Source organism: Macroventuria anomochaeta (assembly GCF_010093625.1).
Source record: "Macroventuria anomochaeta strain CBS 525.71 unplaced genomic scaffold BU25scaffold_9, whole genome shotgun sequence".
Classification (NCBI taxonomy): domain Eukaryota; kingdom Fungi; phylum Ascomycota; class Dothideomycetes; order Pleosporales; family Didymellaceae; genus Macroventuria; species Macroventuria anomochaeta.
In genome coordinates this window covers 593,659-610,871 of record NW_022985370.1, presented here as the reverse complement: position 1 = coordinate 610,871, position 17,213 = coordinate 593,659, and the positions used below count along the sequence as shown (strand labels likewise).

General features: G+C 53.6%; 8 protein-coding genes across 8 annotated transcripts; 4 read left to right on the top strand and 4 right to left on the bottom strand.

The window, feature by feature from the left end:
• Positions 1-966: 966 nt before the first annotated feature.
• On the top strand, positions 967-4,398 carry BU25DRAFT_273643 (uncharacterized protein). Its single transcript, XM_033701848.1, has 2 exons — positions 967-1,224; positions 1,313-4,398. The coding sequence occupies exons 1-2, from the start codon at positions 1,078-1,080 to the stop codon at positions 4,295-4,297; spliced, it is 3,132 nt and encodes a 1,043-aa protein (XP_033563939.1). The 5' UTR covers positions 967-1,077; the 3' UTR covers positions 4,298-4,398.
• A 6-nt stretch (positions 4,399-4,404) lies between these two features.
• On the bottom strand, positions 4,405-4,653 carry BU25DRAFT_409012 (uncharacterized protein). Its single transcript, XM_033705962.1, has one exon. It carries the CDS (start codon positions 4,646-4,648, stop codon positions 4,448-4,450), a length of 201 nt encoding a protein of 66 aa, XP_033563938.1. The 5' UTR covers positions 4,649-4,653; the 3' UTR covers positions 4,405-4,447.
• Positions 4,654-5,973: 1,320 nt separating this feature from the next.
• BU25DRAFT_409011 (uncharacterized protein) lies at positions 5,974-7,142 on the bottom strand. The gene has a single exon (XM_033705961.1). It carries the CDS (start codon positions 7,096-7,098, stop codon positions 6,343-6,345), a length of 756 nt encoding a protein of 251 aa, XP_033563936.1. The 5' UTR covers positions 7,099-7,142; the 3' UTR covers positions 5,974-6,342.
• Positions 6,069-6,287, top strand: BU25DRAFT_337128 (uncharacterized protein; the record flags this gene model as incomplete). Its single annotated transcript, XM_033702662.1, has 1 exon — positions 6,069-6,287. The coding sequence occupies one exon, from the start codon at positions 6,069-6,071 to the stop codon at positions 6,285-6,287; it is 219 nt and encodes a 72-aa protein (XP_033563937.1).
• A 1,297-nt stretch (positions 7,143-8,439) lies between the features above and the next one.
• BU25DRAFT_273426 (uncharacterized protein) lies at positions 8,440-9,734 on the top strand. Its single transcript, XM_033701845.1, has one exon. It carries the CDS (start codon positions 8,682-8,684, stop codon positions 9,570-9,572), a length of 891 nt encoding a protein of 296 aa, XP_033563935.1. The 5' UTR covers positions 8,440-8,681; the 3' UTR covers positions 9,573-9,734.
• Positions 9,735-9,911: 177 nt separating this feature from the next.
• Positions 9,912-10,527, bottom strand: BU25DRAFT_321397 (UPF0041-domain-containing protein; the record flags this gene model as incomplete). Its single annotated transcript, XM_033702250.1, has 2 exons — positions 9,912-10,218; positions 10,370-10,527. Coding segments are annotated over 2 exons (465 nt in total), but the record flags the coding sequence as incomplete, so codon positions are not given.
• A 212-nt stretch (positions 10,528-10,739) lies between these two features.
• Positions 10,740-11,344, top strand: BU25DRAFT_409008 (NADH dehydrogenase, alpha subcomplex, subunit 2). Its single transcript, XM_033705960.1, has 3 exons — positions 10,740-10,870; positions 10,967-11,073; positions 11,126-11,344. The coding sequence occupies exons 1-3, from the start codon at positions 10,785-10,787 to the stop codon at positions 11,218-11,220; spliced, it is 288 nt and encodes a 95-aa protein (XP_033563933.1). The 5' UTR covers positions 10,740-10,784; the 3' UTR covers positions 11,221-11,344.
• Positions 11,345-12,412: 1,068 nt separating this feature from the next.
• On the bottom strand, positions 12,413-16,267 carry BU25DRAFT_364018 (elongation factor 3). The gene is made up of 3 exons (XM_033703774.1): positions 15,340-16,267; positions 12,658-15,288; positions 12,413-12,604 (listed from the first exon to the last, which is right to left on the bottom strand). The coding sequence occupies exons 1-3, from the start codon at positions 16,030-16,032 to the stop codon at positions 12,563-12,565; spliced, it is 3,366 nt and encodes a 1,121-aa protein (XP_033563932.1). The 5' UTR covers positions 16,033-16,267; the 3' UTR covers positions 12,413-12,562.
• Positions 16,268-17,213: the final 946 nt, after the last annotated feature.

Here is a 17,213-nt window from a genome sequence, read left to right as displayed (position 1 = left end):
TGTTGGCGCTTACTTTGTTCAGAAGGATGATGTTCGATATTGCAGAAGCGAATAGTGTTATCTTCGAACAGAGCGTATAGAGATCGAGCTGCGTTGTTGATTTTGCAAGGCAGACAAAGAGAAAACAAACCAACAGAGCATCAACTGAGAGTTGTTGGTAATTGAGATTGAAGATAGCCATATGACCACGTGAATGGCCTTGAGCTCATGTGATGCAATGTGCCAGACGAGCGTTGTGTAAGACGTACGAGTGTTTCAAATGTTTTCGAAGAACCAATCCGTGTTTGTGCACGAGACCGCTGATTCAGACATTGTACTCGTAAGAATTCTTTATGGGTATTGTAGGGTGCGAAACTTGGATGTGAGCGGCCATCGGAAAGGCTCTCATGTTAGCGAAACAAGCCGGAGACAAGCAGGTATTGCCCAAATTATCGGAGGTAGTCAAGCCGTGCCTGCCGCCCTCTTGTCGACTCACAAGTAGCTACAAGGCTACAAGTAGTTTTCCTCATCCTGTACTATAGCTACAATCACTCTGAACATTTCCAGGCTTTGGCTGCAACATGGGAGAAAGGGCCTCGACACGCTTCCCTGTTTTGGGGAGATTTGTTCGAGAAGGTGCCCGCTCATGCCAAGAAGGCCCACAGCGGCGGAACGGTAACCGTCGTCTATCGATGGGCGGACAGAAATAGCGCCATGACGACCGCGCTGTGCAGTTGCATTGTATCTGCCGCGGACACGCGTTGCTTTGCGCAAAGCTGAATCGCTGGTCATCCTTGCGTCCGCGGTGAGCACTGTTGTGTTGCGAGCTGCAGCCAGCTGCTGGTGCGCTTCAGGTGGGCGCGTGCTTGCGTGCATTATTCACACGTCATTGGGCGATCGCCTAGGATGTTCACCAGGGAGCGGCACCATTCCAGCGATCAGGGACTCGAGTTCAAGGGTATCTGCCCTGCTTGATGTGTTAGGTGGGATCATGTCGCCTAACAAGTCAAGGAGATTTGTTGACTGCGAGGGATGCTACTTTAAATCTCCTGAGGCATCCAGCCAGCATGCTTCACTACCCCACTACTGCTTGTCGACATGTTGCGACGACTGAGCAGGCAACTGAACGATGAAAGATATGGTATCAAACTGGAGCAGAAGAGGAGCAAAAGAGAACGGATCTCGCAGTTCTTTCGTACGAAATCAATAAGGAAACAGAAGCCACAGCAGTACGATGAAGCACCTGTACGCCCGCCCACTTTCCTTCCTTCTTTGTCTGTCTTGCAACCCCGCTGCTCACGCACTCCCGCTAACGAGATATTCTGAATTGTAGACAAAGACAAGTGCAGACGAGACACTGTCCCTGCAACAGTCTCGAGGTCCTGAGGAAACCAAGACAACAAATCCTGAGCCGTTAGGGAGCTCTTTCGACTCGATTAGGGCGGCCCCGCTCGACAAGGCCAAAGAAACGTCCAATGATTTGATGCTACCGAAAGAACATCAACAGAAGGACATCGACAACATTGAATTGGATCGAACGGAGAGTCGCGTCGACGCTCCACAGCTCGCTGCATCCACAGATCAAGCTGAGGGCACACCGTCGCACTCTAAGTTAACAATGGAGAAGGATGAAGAGTCCGATCTCCTGACTAGAGAGGCCATACATGCGCTCTTCTCAGGTGCTCCAAGATTCAGTGTCAAGATCGTGAACGGGCAACCGTCGCCGAGCGTTTCGTATCCATGGGACAACGATGTAAAGCATGACGACGTCACCGACTCGATCCACCCAGCACAGCCATCGTATATGGCTGCGACAACGCATACGTACACTACGACAGGCCAGACAATACATGGTGGGGAGGAACAACACCATGTGTACCACGTGAACGCTGTCGAAATGCCAAGCTGGCTCAGTGCACAGGGCGTTGAACCGGGCAGCGTCGGCTTCGCCCACTTTGTCGAATTGCCTCGAGCGGACAATCTTGTCACGGATCCTCAATACGACGAGGATAGCGAGGAGTTTGTTGAGATTGCCAGGAACAAAGAGCTCATGCAGACCAACCCTGAGCGCATTGGCATACGCGCTGTGGATATGAACTCTGTGTACGACCGTCTTATCGAGTTTCAGGACTTGTACGAAGCGTTCCAAGGAAGTCCAGAACGCATCACGATTCTCAATAACCAGAGTCTCGGAGACTTGTATGCACACCTCTTTAGTACATTCTTGACACCGCCTGGCTATACTGGAGCGAATCTTGACCCCACAGGTCTGCAAGTTCAAATCCTTGCTATTCTCAGGGTCTTGCATCTGAAAGGCATCTGGCACGACTTTAGCCTGGTGGAGTGGAGGATCAGGCTTGGTCAAATCCTTTTTAGCGATCCTGAGCCTGTGCCTGAAGGCGAATCCAGACCTCTGTGGACGGAACGCGATATCTTGTTGCTTCAAATTAGCCTGTCCTGCGAACTGTTGCTTAGATTGGATGCGATCTCAGCGACGAGCGCTGGCGAAGTAGAAGACCAGACGCATGTCAGCGCTCAAGAAATAGAAACTTTCGCCAGCCTCACCACAAGGAAGACAGACTGGGACATGGTCCTGGCACGCAGGTTCCTGGAGAATATTTTGGTCATCAAGGGCAACGACAATGGTGCTTTAACACCAGTGCCAGAACGACGTGGACTATTTTCGATCCTTGGCGGGAGCACACCAAAGGAACTTCCCAGATCTGACATCATTCTTCTGCCGCAACATCAGTCGCGTCAACTGGCAGGGCTCCTTCACTTCGCCGAGTCGATCAAATGGCCAACCATGGACTCAATCGTCAAGTCTTTGGCAGAGAAAATTGGAGTGGCCGATCAGAACACTGAGCGTACAACACAACCGTCTTCCCCAAGTGCGTGGTCTTTCAATCCCACAACGCCTTCCGTCGTTAGTGTATATGGAACTCCCCTACAGACCCCACGTTCGGCAAGCCATCAACTAGATGACTATTTCGGGCGGATCCAAAAACCAGCAGTGAGGCGCAACAACTCACGATCACTGCGCGTTCCCTTATCCACGACGCTCCTCTCGCTAGAAGATGGTCCAAGACCGGCAATAATTAACATCGGTGGGTGGCTCAGCCGCTCATTCCTCACAGGAATGATTATGCCCGGAGAGGTTATTTCTCATTTCTTGATATCTACGCTTCTAGAGAACGATCAGCTTGCTATCTCTACGCTTGGCGACTCGGCAGATCTATACGGTGGTTTCATCTATCAAGGCAAGACCTGGTGGAGTAAAGCGTCCATCGTTGGCCGAGTTTTTGCATGCACCGAGAAAGCACAAGAGTGCATGGGCTGGATCCATGTGGACAAGCTGCCGGAGGGCGCATACGAGGGTTGGCATTCTATACGCAGCGAGCAATCACCAATCAGGTCACGCATAGAACCTGAACAGGACTTGGTAGCAGCAGACTCATCTGCCCTGCCAGCCGATACAAACATCTCGGTCAAGTCTACAGACCTAGTTATGCCCAAAGACCTTGATGCTATTTCCAAGGCGCCAGTCCGCTTTGTACAATGGGATCTGACGCCACTCAACACTGATCTGATCGACGACGACACGGGATTGGGACCCCCAACCGAAAGCGATATATATACGCCATCGCTTACCTTCCGAAACGGTGATGGCACTGAGGACCATGTTCTGACTCTCACACACGAAGTGCAGTTTGTAACATCTTGGCCTTGCTTTGCGCCAGCTTCCACGTCGACCGCAAGCCCGCGACATGTTGCCAAACGCTCAGTGACAGGCACCTTATCACACACGTCTTCAAAGCGAAGCGTCAGCACCAAGTTATCCCGTCGCAACAGTCATGGCTTCGAACCTCTTCTATCACACCCTCCAGAGGCGGCAGATATCGGGCCGCAGCGTACCTATGCCACTGAGTGGGACAGTGAGCAGGCGATTTCGACAACGATGACAGGACCAGTAGTTGCGCATCCTCTTCATATGTCTTACCATCACAAAATTGTGCCTGTCACGAGTGTCCTGGATTCAAACTTCATGACACCCTTCACAGTGTCTGCAAACAAGCTGCCGACCTGTTCATCTTCAACTCTTTTGAGAGATGGGCACGAAGAAGGTACAGGCCACAACTACCATAAAACCGTGCTTGTTCTTGATGCTCGGAGTACACCAGACTCCCAGTTACTTGCAAGAGCTTGGTGCGCCGAGAAGGGACTCCATGCCCTGATTGGGCGCGTGGAAAGATCATGCCTTGCTTGCTGCATTCGCGAAGCGCGGGGTTTAGGTATCAACATCGTGATCAGGGTATAGACGGCCACTAAACCAGGTGAAGTTTGCGGTGAACCCACTCCGCATATTTGGGACGAAAGATTGAGTGACTGGTTTCTTTAAAGCTGCAGGCACACATGTACACGATACCCAATCATATAATGCAACATATTCTTCTACCTTCTTGTTCCCTTACGCATTCGTCTCATCGAGCTGATAGGAGTCCATCCTCCTCGGCGGTACATGAGCTGCGAACAGTGTGTCAACCTCACAGTTCGTTCGCCCTTTGAGCTCCGGAACGTGCAGCCACGAACCAAATGTCGCAATTGCAGCGAAACCGCCGAACACGAACCCGACTCTGCCCTTCAAATTCGCCTCATCCGGGTTGACCATACACGGGATGGTAATGTTCATGACGATACCGAGAACCGATTGTGTTGCTGTTGCGAGAGCGGTGGGGTGCGCTCAGAGGCCTATACTGGATGTTTCGCCCAACAATACGAAATCCATGGCACCGATGGTCATGAAGTACAAAGCCGTAGATGACAGTGCAGGAAGCCTGAACCCACTTGGATGGTCCAGTTAGTATGGCGTCCATGATGCCAACCAAGAGCAACAAAGTCAATCGTCTTCCATAGTGGAAGGGAATAGCAGTGGTAGGGTGGGGAGGCAGACTGCACTAACCGAATGAGCTGAACAATCAGTGCAGCGGACCGCTGGTAAAAACTGCAACGGACCGCTGGCAAACAAGTCTTCGCTTCAAGAACAGGTCTCGACGCGGAGATAGGAGTTGCCCGAGGAGTCGCCTGCTGTGCAGCAAGCATGGATGCCGTTTGCAGAGCCGAAAACCTGGGGTTAAATACGGAGGACTATACTCCGCGACAGAATTTCGGTCTAGATCAATTTCGGGCATGCTGATCGTGCCCAGCGACACTCCGCGCTGCATTATACCTTCTTCACCCGCACAACTCCTAATTCCGACATGGACTCGTCCCAACATCACTCGACATCTCCACAGGTTCCCGTACAGAGAGTATCAGTACTGGCCAGGAACGCCTCGAGCGAAAAAGCTTATAAGGCAACACCGAACGAGACGAGGCCGGATCGATCGCAGCTACTGTCATGCTCGATTGATGCACTCTTAGAATGGGAACCTTTGAGGAGATTGAGCGCAGAATACGAATTAAGCGGTCCAGCATTTCTTTGAACCAATAGGTCAGACTTCCAGATGACAACTTCCCCGCCTATATCTGGTCTTGATGAGTTCAAGCCTCATCGAATTCGGCTATTACTTGATAACTTCTTCAACTATGTGCATGTAAAGAATCCGGTACTGGACGAACAACAAATGAGAAGAACCGTGAATCGAGTTTGCTTACACGGCATAGACTGGTCGCCAGATGCCTGCCTTGCCCTACAAGTTTGTGCGCTGGGTACTACAGCTACGTCGCTCGACGGTGGATACGTTCATCGTGATTCAGAAGCGTATCGCACCGCTGAGTCCTTCTTCCTGGCTGCTAAGAAGCGACTCGGTCTGGTTCTGGGTACAACAAGCCTCATTGAGGCACCGTGTATGTTCTTTGCTGTAAGTGTCACTGAAGCTTATGTCGTTACGGGAAATGGAGCTAAAGTGTATCCAAGGCGTATACAGCATGTATAAGCATATTGCTACTCGAAGTTAAAACATGTCCGCATGTCATCGTTCATCCTTCAAACGTCAAAAACATTCCTTGACAACATAACATCTTCCTTCGGCAAGTGAACGAACCCTCACATGATGTGCGTTCCCTCTGCTCTGGCGTCTTTCACCGGCATGCTCTTACTCACTAAGATTGTCTTGGCTGGACCTATCGGCTATGGTATCTGCCAAACAAGCTGCTCTGCATTTGTAATGGCCTGCTACTCTGCTACAGGCTTCACCTGGGGAGCTACCCTGGCTGCTACTGCTCCTGCATCGATTCTTGTGTGCAATGCGGCATACGGCACCTGTCAGACTGCATGTGCCACGGTGTTACTGGGTCCGACTCTATGAGAGAGGTTCCGATCCGTCAGTATGATTGACCTTCGCGTACGACATAGCTCTTGATCTACGCAGTAACCTTTTCCCACTCGGTCTCACTAGGCTCCTTCCAATAGTTTGTGCCGCTCTCTCTGAAGCCCATCTTCTGCAACACCTTCCCGCTTCTCGTGTTTGTCTTCTCCGTCTCCGCAATGAACCGTCTCACTCCTTTCTCGCTGACCGCCCACTGCATCACTGCTCTCGCCGCTTCACCAGCTACACCTTTGCCCCAGTAATTGCCATGCACGCCGTACCTCAGCTCAATCATCTCTTGCCATGGCGGCAGCGGGTCATCGCCTTCAACCCAGTCGGGCATCGATGTCGTTGTTGCGTCTCGGACACCTGCATAACCGACCCACTCGATATCGTTCAAGATTTGGGAACCTAGTTCGCCAAGCGATATGTTCGACCCTCCATCATCAATGACCTGCACAATGTTCACGATCTCTCCTCCTTCCAGTCTTCTCCCAATATCACTAGAGATGACGTCCGATCCATCGTCTCTGATTCGCAAAGCGACTGCCAAATCACCCAACCCTCTTCTCTTCCAGCATCTTTCAAGGTCACGTGTGAAGATGGCATTCTTTGTGCCTTCGTCGCTCAACTTGCGAGCGAGGAAGTGCGGACCGAAAGCCATTTGGCAAAACGCCTCGCTTGCGTGCAAGCTGCCATACAGTTGGACGTAAGCATTGAATCGAACTGCGATTGGAGTTGGTACGATAATGAGCCGCTCGGTGATGAGAACGAACGGATTTTGAAGGTACCCTGAGAGCTGGATAGACATGGCTGGCGCGGAGTTGTCAGGCGGTATGGATTGTACGAATGGTAATGTAGATGCAGTTAAGATCGAGTAGCTAAGCTTCAGAAAGAATTCATGTCAGCTTTGGCGTTAGTCATACTCGCACTTCGCCTGGCCCTGATAGAGCTAGCGCACCCGAAACCGTGTCACAAGCCTCGGTCTTCATCACCACAAACACGTCCAAGCATACCGATGTGAATCAAACGGAAACAAATACGGGGTTTGAGGTGGCTCATTTATGGCAGTGCAGGACGGGTGTGGTCTCATTGGTAGCAATCTGCTTTAGCGAGCCTAATGCGGTTAGAGACTTCCGCGGGCGCTGGACGCCTATAACATCATCATCAGATCTCTCTCATCTCATCTGGCTCCAGTCTCTTACTCATATCTAATTTGGGCGCATCGAGGCGAAGTTTAGAATCTCAACATTACACTCGCTTATAAGTCCCGCATCCTACTGCATCGTTGTCATCCTTTACTTCACCAGCACCTCAAGCCAAAACACAACAACTTTCAACATGAACTACGCACCAATGTCTGACCCCGAGGACTACGGGTTGGCCCAGTCCCAGAACATGGACGATATGGGCTCGCGACTTAATCGCTGCTGTGATCGCTCTGGGCCGTGGGGTGTCGACATCTTCGCCAGTTGCATCGCCGGCTGCTGGGCTGGCGTCCTTGCATGTTTCGATGGATGCGGCGACTGTTGCGGGAATTGTTGTAGCGGCTGTGGAGACTGTTGTGGGGAGTGCTGCAATAGCATTGTGAACTGTTGCAATTGAAAGACATGGCGGAAGGTGCTCCGGGCTGAGATGGCAACTGCCTCAAGAGAAGGGTAGACAAGCACGTGGGATTGAGAATTGAACAGCAACTACAATCGTTGCCGCCCACCTGCGCGTCCCAACGACAAGAACGTGCCTGCACCATGACTACCTCCAGGATGCCGTTTGGCCCTCCACGCCTTGGATTCTCCACACGACCGCTCATCTCACCTTACCATCGTTACGGACATATCATACCCCACGGACTCGTTACATCCCATCATTATCACCAATATGGTTATTCACCGCCATAAGACACCGCTCGCTGTCGCCAAAGAGCACGAACGTTTGGCCCTACAGAACAGAAACAATGCGCCCAGCAACTTCCCCAAACACTCTCGTCCCGAGCCACCTTTCAAAGAAGGTGAATCGATTCGTAGAACCAATGCTGGACAATCACAGGCAGCAGGTAAGCAAGTGGATGTGGAAAATGCATTGACTCTCTCCACGACCCTATATCCTCATCCCTACGATGAAAACACAAGATCTGGGCTGATAGTTCAGTGAGTATAGCAACAACAGCAAACGCAGCAGAAAGTCCTTTCGGAGACGAACATAGCATCGACAACTGGACATGCCCGAAGTGTAACTTACAGGGGAGCACATCACCCGAGCGCGTGGAAAATCTCAAGCGGACCGGTCGCTATTACTTTGATTGCGAGTCGCCAATTTGTGGCGTTAAGCTTGTTGCCAAAAGGGGGAAGGATACCACAAAAGGTAACTCACACCTTGGCTGTACTGATCTTGCGTATGCTGACTGGGATTGCAGTCAAGATAGAGGAACTCCCAGAACCTGCGGTGGAGGGCATACCAACGATACATGAGATGGCGAAGAAGGGCTGGACAAAGAGCAAGCAATACGTCCGCAAGACAGGAAGAGCTCTCGAGCGCGGTTTTGGCAAATGGACCGGACTCATATCCGACACCGATACCAACATCTCTGACAATGCAACAGCGCGGCGTCCGAGTGAGCCTCTGAAGCCGAATCCGCTGCGCAAACATGGTGTGGTATCACGGACGGCCGCCACATATCCGGGACGTCGCAAGCACACCACACTGACACCAACTGAGATGGGGAGGCTCAAATCCGAATCACGATCCGGCAGTGCTCACGCGGCTCCATCGACATCTCAGCCTGCGCAGAATGGTAGTGGAGTTTCCGCTTTGAGCAACCGCAACAATTCAATCAACCGCTGCATCTCGGCATATCCCCTGAACATGACCATTGCACAATCGCAGGCACATGTCTCCCAGCAGAGCCGTGCGACGAACGCTAACTTGTCCCTGCGCTGTCAAATTTGTTCATTATGGTTCCCTGGCTTCAATTCCCTACGAAAGCATAATGAGCAGCATCATCGCGGCCAGGGAGGCAGTCAGCCAGCCAAGAAAGACAGCGAAGTGGTAGCAGACCCCTCTGTTGGAGAAGACGCTGACGAGGAGTTGTTTGTTGAGTGCAAGATTGCCGGATGTTCGGAAACGTTTAGCTCAGACGAACTACGCATGAAGCATCAAGCGGGGAAGCACCTTGGCGAGCTCGAGGAAGTTTTCTCGTGTAGGATATGCTGGGCCAATTTTCCAAACGAGACCTCCTGGCGCAGACACGAGGTGGCGGCGCATCCCGACCCTGAGTACCGACCCTGAGGTCAAATTTTGATGGGTTTAGGGTACTGAAGAGCTCCAGATCAGACGATTGTCCCTGGACTGAGCACCCATCCGGTCCAGTAATTGCGTGCGTGAACAAAGTGTCTAGACGAGTAGAGAATATAATATCGCCAAACGGTCCAATTGATTGTGCCATGCTCGCATATCGAGAGAAATCATACACCCCAATTCCGTATCCTTGTGCACAGTCCCGAATGCCTCCAGCTTTCGCTCTTCTCCCCTCTCATCACCACCTCCTCTCTCAACACCACCTCCCCTCCTCTCTCATCACCACCTCCCCTCCTCCCCTCGCTCAAGCTTCCTCTAAGACAGCTTCTTCTCCGCCTTAGCCGCCGTCGCCTTCAAATCCGCCTCCAGCTCCTTGCCCTCGGCCTTGACCAAGTCGCCGGCCTTCAAGCTCTGGTTGTAGCTGTAAATCCTGCCGACCTGGGTCGCACCGACGCAGAACAAGAGCGCGTTGACAGCCGCCAGAGCGACGTTCTTGGGCCGGATCACGAAGCACCAGCGCGTCCAGATGGCGCCTGTGGACATCAGAGCCAAGTTCTGCGTCAGGGAGAGAGACTCGGCGGGGCGGGAGAAGTCGGAGGCGCCGGCGGCGACCATGGCCCATTTCATCACTGGTGCCCTGTGAGATCGGTCAGTATGTGGTGTTTGGGTGTGGTTGTTTGCGGTGGACATGGGAGGGCTCGGATAGATGCCCGGAGATAAGGCATTGCCATTGCCATTGCCATTGCCATTGTGTGCAGGAAAAACTTGGGGGGCGGCTGGGAGCGTACCAAAAGTGCACTGTCTTGGGGCCAACGGGGGAGTTCCAGAACTTTGCGAAGCCAGCGGGCTCAGCGCCGGGTGCTGTTGACGCATTGCGGCGGGCGTAGTACTGGCGGAAGTTGGTGCGGAAGGCGCTGAAGATGCGGGAGCCGGGGCGGAACGACATGGTTGCTGGGCTATCCTATCTCGGGCGGGGAGTATAGGAATTGGGTTGTTGGCGGTCGACGGTGAGGAGGTCGTTCAACTGTCGCTGTCGCGATGCCGGAAGCTCAGATTTCGGATGATGTTGGGCGGTGCTCCGATCGGCTTTTCCGCATTGGGCATGGTGGGATTGAGGGTCTGAGAGCTTGAGGAACGTCAGTTGTGAAGATGGCGAGAGACTGCACCAATTGATACCCACCACCGGCCGGAACACGAGACAAGATGGCGTCCAAGTATGCGTTCAATGCGGGGCTGAAGGAGCTGAGGTTTCTGTTCTGCCAGACTAGCGAGCACAGCGCTGCGACACGGTAGGACGCCCCGTGGGACAGGACGAAGATTGCGATGCGCCCATGGACATAGCAAGGCACGGTCGAGAGTGTGATGCAGGCTGACGAGTGCCATAGACACTTCCTCCAGCGCAGCTACCCCACAATGAAGAAGCACAACCCGCACACCCCCATCCTCATCCGCGAGGCCAGCGGCATCGAGCCCACCCTCTACGCGAGATACAGTGCGTCTACCGGCGACACGCTACATACACGGCGAAACTAACCACTCGATAGACTACGGAAAGGAGAAGAAGGTCACGCTGAAGGGTCTGGATGACAAGTCGATCGAGCAGAAGGTCACCGAGCTCGTGCAGTCCCAGTCGGCATAGAGAAGCAGACGGTAGAAGAGGGGGTTGCAGGAGGACGCGAGGCAAGAAAGACTCGAAAGAGCAGCGGCAAATTCGAGCACAGCAGCTGTACATGTGTATTAATGACGAATGTACTTGTTCCAACAGCCACCTTCCCACACGATCAGCCACCCTTTGAGGCAAATTTGAAACTGTGCATGCTCAAGATTCAGTATCACATTGAGCAGTACAAGCCGTTCAGTGATGAGCTGCATGCGTGGTATAAGAAGTTGTGGGAGGCGGATCAGAAGCTGCGTGCCACTTCTCCATCGCTGGCAAGGATTTGGTGCCTTTAACTGATGAGTTTGTTGGTGTCGACAAGGTACAGACAGCGTGCTGGTCGCGCGGGCTGTGACGCCGCCAGTGACGCCTCCTCGAGCTCCTGCCCGCGACGGAGTCAGATATCGCCCACGGATGGTCGCTGGCATGCGGAAGCCATGTGGGCCTGGCCAAGTTCCTAGCTACGAGGGTAACGATTACCATCTGTTGTCGTCAGAATTCATGTGCCTGCGAGGTAACATACGGTAAATGGCAAGTCCATCTTCCAAGAACGAACGTACCTACTTGCACGTTCGATTGGCTTTGCAAGTCTGTACCGAAACCACACTAGGATTTTGAACTCGTGTGACCTTGAGCTGAAGCATTGTTGCTGCACCGATTGCTGTAGCGGCTAGACGGTACGGCCTGGGCGCTGCAGGCTTCACTGCTAACGGTATTGTGGCTGGTGAATTTCTTGTCAAGTCACATTGAAGAGAAATCGGCCTTGTCGTGGGCACCGCTGCTGCCCATCAATCGGTGGTAGGCAATGTCGTTGCTGGCAGCGCCTTTGCCGTTCTCCAGAGCGGTAGGTGCAGGTGGCTTGGGCGCTGCCATTTGTTCATGGTGTCGTGGCCGGAACCGTGACTGCCGTCGCCGTCGCGGCCACAGCGGCAGGGCTCATAGATGCTGCTATGGAGAGTGAATGCAAGAAGGAAGATGTTGCAAAGGAGGCGCAGGGTGATAAGAGAGACTAGGTGGAGCAAAGGATGAGACGATGTCACCAACCTACTGGAAAGGGAAGGCAAGACATGCAGCTACAAGCTTCGCTTGGGCTGTTGGCCGGGTACTTCTTGTGGATCAAGACAAGCAAAGACATACCACGCACAACATGTGGATAAAACTGAAGGTGTAAAAAGATGCTTTTGGTCTGCTAGATAGAGAGATTGCCAACCTCATGAGTCGTCACGGTCTATGAGCAAGAAAATGCAGAAACCAGGATTTATCCTCTAAAACGCCGGACAATGCAAAAAGTCTAAGATGATATCATGTCGTATCAACAAGTCGTCTACTCGGCCTCGTCATCGGTATTAGGAGGCTGGGGAGTGCCCTGTGAAGTCGTTAGTATAATGTCAAAAGTGCCAGACAAAGTGAGCAACGTACCTTAGGGCTGTTGAGCCAGTCAATGTATCGCAATCTCCGCCTGACCTCACGCTCCTTCTGCTCCTTCTTGGTCATCTTCTTCTTCTTCTTCGCCTTGAACTTCATGTCGTCCTTGGCGCCTTCGACATCGGACCCCATCGGTGTTCCGGCGGAACTGGGTGCTGCGGAGCTGACGTTGCTGCTAGCAACCGACGATCCAGGACGAGAGTCCTCGAAGCGGCCCATGTCAACAGCAAGGTGGCCCTTGTGTGCGACCTTGCCATCGGCGACGTGCCACTGCTCGGGGCAGAGCGCACCGACAAACTCTTCGTTGTGGGAAATCATAATGACACCACCCTTGTATTCGCGGATAGCAACGGCAAGACCACCGAGAGAGTCGCGATCCAAGAAGTTGGTCGGCTCGTCGAGGACGAGAAGATGGGGGTTGTTCCACATGGCACCGGCGAGCACGACCTTGACCTTCTGACCTCCGGAGAGACCAGAGATTTCGTTGTGGTTGGCAATCTCGGGGTCCATACCAAGATCCTCAAAGTGCTTGGAGATGACCTTGGGCTCGAGGACACGGTAACCGAGACCCTCACGGGACGCCTCGTGGTCGTCGAATTCCTGAATCAGCTTCTGGAAGCCCTTCTCCAACAATGTCTCACGCGAGATCATGGTGTTGAACTTGGGGAGCATGTGGAGCCACTTGACCTCGTACTGGAAGGTCTTCTTGTACTTTTGACGACCAATCAGTGCCTCGATCTTACGCGGGCCCTTGCCGTCACCGAGATCGATGGGCGTCTCCATCTGCGCCTTGTCCTCCGCAGTAAGAACACGAGTCTGCTTCATCAGTACTTCGCGATCGTCACCGTTGGCATAACGCCACTGGAGGTACTGGTTTGGTGTCTTCTCCAAGTGCATCTCAACGTGCTCCAAAGCGTGCTGCTTAATGTATCCAATACGCAAATTGGGGTGCTTCTCGACCTTTCCTTCCTGAGGAACAACTTCACCAGTAAGGATCTTGATAAGGGTAGATTTGCCAGCACCGTTGGCACCGATGATAGCAACTCGAGAGGAGAGCGACAGATTGCAGGAGGCATTGGAAAGCGATGGCTTGGAAGCCCCGGGGTATGTGAATGTGCAGTCGGTCATACGCAGAATGGAACGAGTGTTGGACTTGACACCAGTCAAAATACCGGGAGGAGGGAACTTGAACTGAACCTGCGAAGCAGAGAGAGTGTAGTAGCTCTTGCCCTCGGGCTTCTGCCTGACGAAGTCGGCAAGGTTACCCTTGTAGCAAACGAGCTTCTTCTGCTCGTAGTGGTAGATGTCTGTGCAGACGGCGTCAAGGAAGCCGGAGTCGTGGGAGACGATCAAACTGGTGATCTCGGTGTGGCTCTTGAGGTACTCCTGCAACCAGGCAACGTTGGCAACATCCAAGTGGTTAGTAGGTTCGTCGAGCAGCAGGACGTCCGCGCGCATAAGCATGGCACGCGCCAAAGCGAGCTTCATCTTCCAACCTCCGGACAAAGAACCAACCTTGTGAGACTGCCTGCCCTCAGGACCAGAAGTGAAACCGACCTCCTCCAAGACCTCGGAGATGCGCTCCTTGGTCTCATCCTTGAATCGAGGGTCGTTGACAATGTACTGGAGAATGGTGATCTCGGCGTCTTCACCCTGGTTGTGCTCGACGAAGCAGGTCTTGACTTCATCCTGGGGAGGGAAACCCTCGAGCTTGCCGTTGGCGATACTGCGCATGAGAGTAGACTTTCCGGCACCGTTGCGACCGCAAAGACCGTAACGGTGTCCCTTGAGCAGGCGGAGGTTGGTGTGCGACAGAAGCAACATACCACCGTATCCGAGAGAGAAGGTAGCGTTGACAATCTCGGTCTCTCCGTCCTCCTCAACAACAGGCTGGCCGAACTTGCGGTGGTCCTCATCGATGTAGTATTGGGAGACAGCTTCGGTGACCTTCTCGGCGTCGCCGGGGTTCATCAAAGGCTGGAGGTAGGGGGCAACGAGCGACGGAATGCGCTTGATCTCGCGCTCGAAGATGTCTTCGGCTATCATCTCCGAAATGTAAGCCTTTGCGGCCGCCCAAACCTCCGCATCACCAGGCAAGTTCAGCAGGCCGCCAGCGTCCTTGATGTGCTTCTCCAGGGTGAGGGAGACCTCGAAAGGCGAGACGCGAGCAAGCGCACCGTGCTCGACATTTCCGTCCTTGTCGGCCATAGCATCATCGATGACGGCTAGCGCACGACCACCGATCTCTCGGACCTCAGGCATGGAAGCACGGTCCACGACAGCCTTGACACCAGGCCTCAGTTTGGGTAGGAAAGCGCGAGCCTCGATGGGATCGTGGACGAGCTTGGTCAGGTTCTCGACGACTACAACAGTCTGGCGAGTGACTTCCTGGGTTGTGTTGGGGTTGTTCAGGGAGCGCTCGAGCAGAGGTGTGACCATGGCGAGGACGGGCGATGTGACAATGGCCACGAAGGTGGTCTGCGACAAAGCGTGGATGGCCTTCTGCAGACTTTGCGTAGAGGGGTCCTCAATAGCCTTGACGAGGAGGGGTATCCGGGGAGCGATGTCGTCGTTCTGGAGGAGGGTGGTGAGGCTGTTCATCGTCTTGATGGCCTGCTTTGCGACCTGTCCAAGTAGTTAGCAAATGCGTTTATGTGGTCCTCGGAGTATACGAACCTCGGTCTTGAGGTCGTGCATGCTGCCCTCGACGATGGGAATCAGCCTCTCGAGCTTCTTGCCCATGGCCTCGCGAAGAACATCCTTCTCCTTCTCAACTTCGAGGCTCTCCATGCCCATCTTGGCCTTGTCAGCCATGCGACCGATCAGCTCAAGCGCGCCAACTGCGCCCTGCCACTTTCCAGACTTCTTTCCGAGGTACTTCATGAGTGCGGGCAGCAGACCGAAGACCTTGGCCTCGGCGGTGAGGTTGTCGAACAGCGAGTCGAGCGCATACTTGGCCGACTCCCTGACAGGCGCAGCCTTGTCGGAGAGCAGGTCGATTGTGAGAGGGAGCAGAGCCTCGTCCTGGATCATGAAGACGACCTCGGTCAGCTTCTGTGCGCGCGGGAAGCGCTCGAACAGCGCGCCAACGCCGTTCATGGCGCCCTCCCTCTGGACAGGGTCTTTCTTGTTGCTCGCCGACTTCTTGAGCGAGTCGAGGATGCCATATCCCTGGAGGCCGCGGAAGCCCACCGAGTTCTGGAGGAGTTCGGTGAGGGCGTAGGCGGCGTCGACCGAGGCGTGCGACGTCTTTGCAGTGACGATGCTGCTCAAAAACGCCTGGACATCTTCCCACGAGGGCGCGGGCGCAGCGCCGGCCTTGTCGACGACAATAGCGGGGGCCATACTAGGCGACTCAGAGTGTGGCATATCCCGCTGAGAGGTGTTGTGTCTGCGACAGGTGCTGTTTTCTGTCGCGGGATTTCTTCCTTTTGGAGGGGCTGCTTATCGATACCCCAAAATTTCCGCGGCTGAAGCGTAAGCGGCGGAGTCCAGCTATGCAAGAAAAACGAAAAGGACAAAGGGTATCGTGCTCGTGAGACGCTCCTAACGAAGAGTGGAGAGTCTATACAAGTACAAAAACCAAGGGCAGGAGAATCCGGAGGCCCTGCAAAAAGTGCGTTGAGGGGCAGACTTAACGAAGAGATTGGGCTTTATTGCCTGCCCTTATCCGCGCACGGGCAAGGTTCGTTGGATATTTTTTGACGAGCTACCGCGCTTTAGGGCTGCGTTCCCGCCGTTAACCCCCGGTAAATCTCAGCTACTCACGGTGGCGACGACGGTAAGCACGTTCTCCTGCTCCATGCACGCAACTGGTGAGCTCGCGCAACACCGGCAAATTGATGACTTGCAATGAACATCCTCTTGCACATGCCTGGCCGGTCTGGATGACAAGTGACGGGGTATATCCTCGACATTGAAAGCTTAGTGCGTATCCGCTTCTTGGCCGTATAATGAGGAAAAGCAATGTGGAGTGCAAGATGCTGTGAAGGGATGTCGCTTTTGTTTCGCGTCTTTGATCTCATGGCTGCCCAGGTAATCGATGCAAGATGGCGCACAGAGCTCACTCAGGTGACCAGCTGGGCAGGTACGATGCAGCCTGCAGCTTCCAAGACTCAGCCTTGTGGTAACTGCCCTGCGTGTCCACCTCCACCGAGACGCAGACACCAACCGAATATCAAAACACGCCGCCAAGATGTCTATGGCTCCTGCCAAGCTGCCACCTTTCGTCTGCAACCCTCGTGCGCCTGGTGACATACGTCTCCTCGTCCCTGACACCTCGCTGACCAACGACGGCCTGTCTGGACCCTGCGAATTGCCAGCCTCGACGACAGACTAGACTTCGACGCTCTATCCTATTCCTGGGGCTCGCAATATGAGACTTTTCCCATCAGTTGCAGTAGTTGCCATCTTCGTGTTCATCACAACTTACACACCGCCCTTCCATACTTGGCGCGACGCAGAAAGGATGGACCGAGTTCAGCAAGTACATTTTCTTGAGATCCACTAGACCCCATAATCGGTGTAATTACCTCAACATGTCTTTCGCT

Coding starts and splice junctions, on each gene's coding strand:
- BU25DRAFT_273643 (XM_033701848.1), top strand. CDS start 1,078: ATGTTGCGACGACTGAGCAGGCAACTGAACGATGAAAGATATGGTATC. Junction 1,225..1,312: donor AGCAGTACGATGAAGCACCT/GTACGCCCGCCC, acceptor TCTGAATTGTAG/ACAAAGACAAGTGCAGACGA.
- BU25DRAFT_409008 (XM_033705960.1), top strand. CDS start 10,785: ATGGCGTCCAAGTATGCGTTCAATGCGGGGCTGAAGGAGCTGAGGTTT. Junction 10,871..10,966: donor GAGCACAGCGCTGCGACACG/GTAGGACGCCCC, acceptor CGAGTGCCATAG/ACACTTCCTCCAGCGCAGCT. Junction 11,074..11,125: donor CACCCTCTACGCGAGATACA/GTGCGTCTACCG, acceptor ACCACTCGATAG/ACTACGGAAAGGAGAAGAAG.
- BU25DRAFT_409011 (XM_033705961.1), bottom strand. CDS start 7,098: ATGTCTATCCAGCTCTCAGGGTACCTTCAAAATCCGTTCGTTCTCATC.
- BU25DRAFT_409012 (XM_033705962.1), bottom strand. CDS start 4,648: ATGGTCAACCCGGATGAGGCGAATTTGAAGGGCAGAGTCGGGTTCGTG.
- BU25DRAFT_273426 (XM_033701845.1), top strand. CDS start 8,682: ATGCTGACTGGGATTGCAGTCAAGATAGAGGAACTCCCAGAACCTGCG.
- BU25DRAFT_364018 (XM_033703774.1), bottom strand. CDS start 16,032: ATGCCACACTCTGAGTCGCCTAGTATGGCCCCCGCTATTGTCGTCGAC. Junction 15,289..15,339: donor TGCACGACCTCAAGACCGAG/GTTCGTATACTC, acceptor CTACTTGGACAG/GTCGCAAAGCAGGCCATCAA. Junction 12,605..12,657: donor ACTGGCTCAACAGCCCTAAG/GTACGTTGCTCA, acceptor ACGACTTCACAG/GGCACTCCCCAGCCTCCTAA.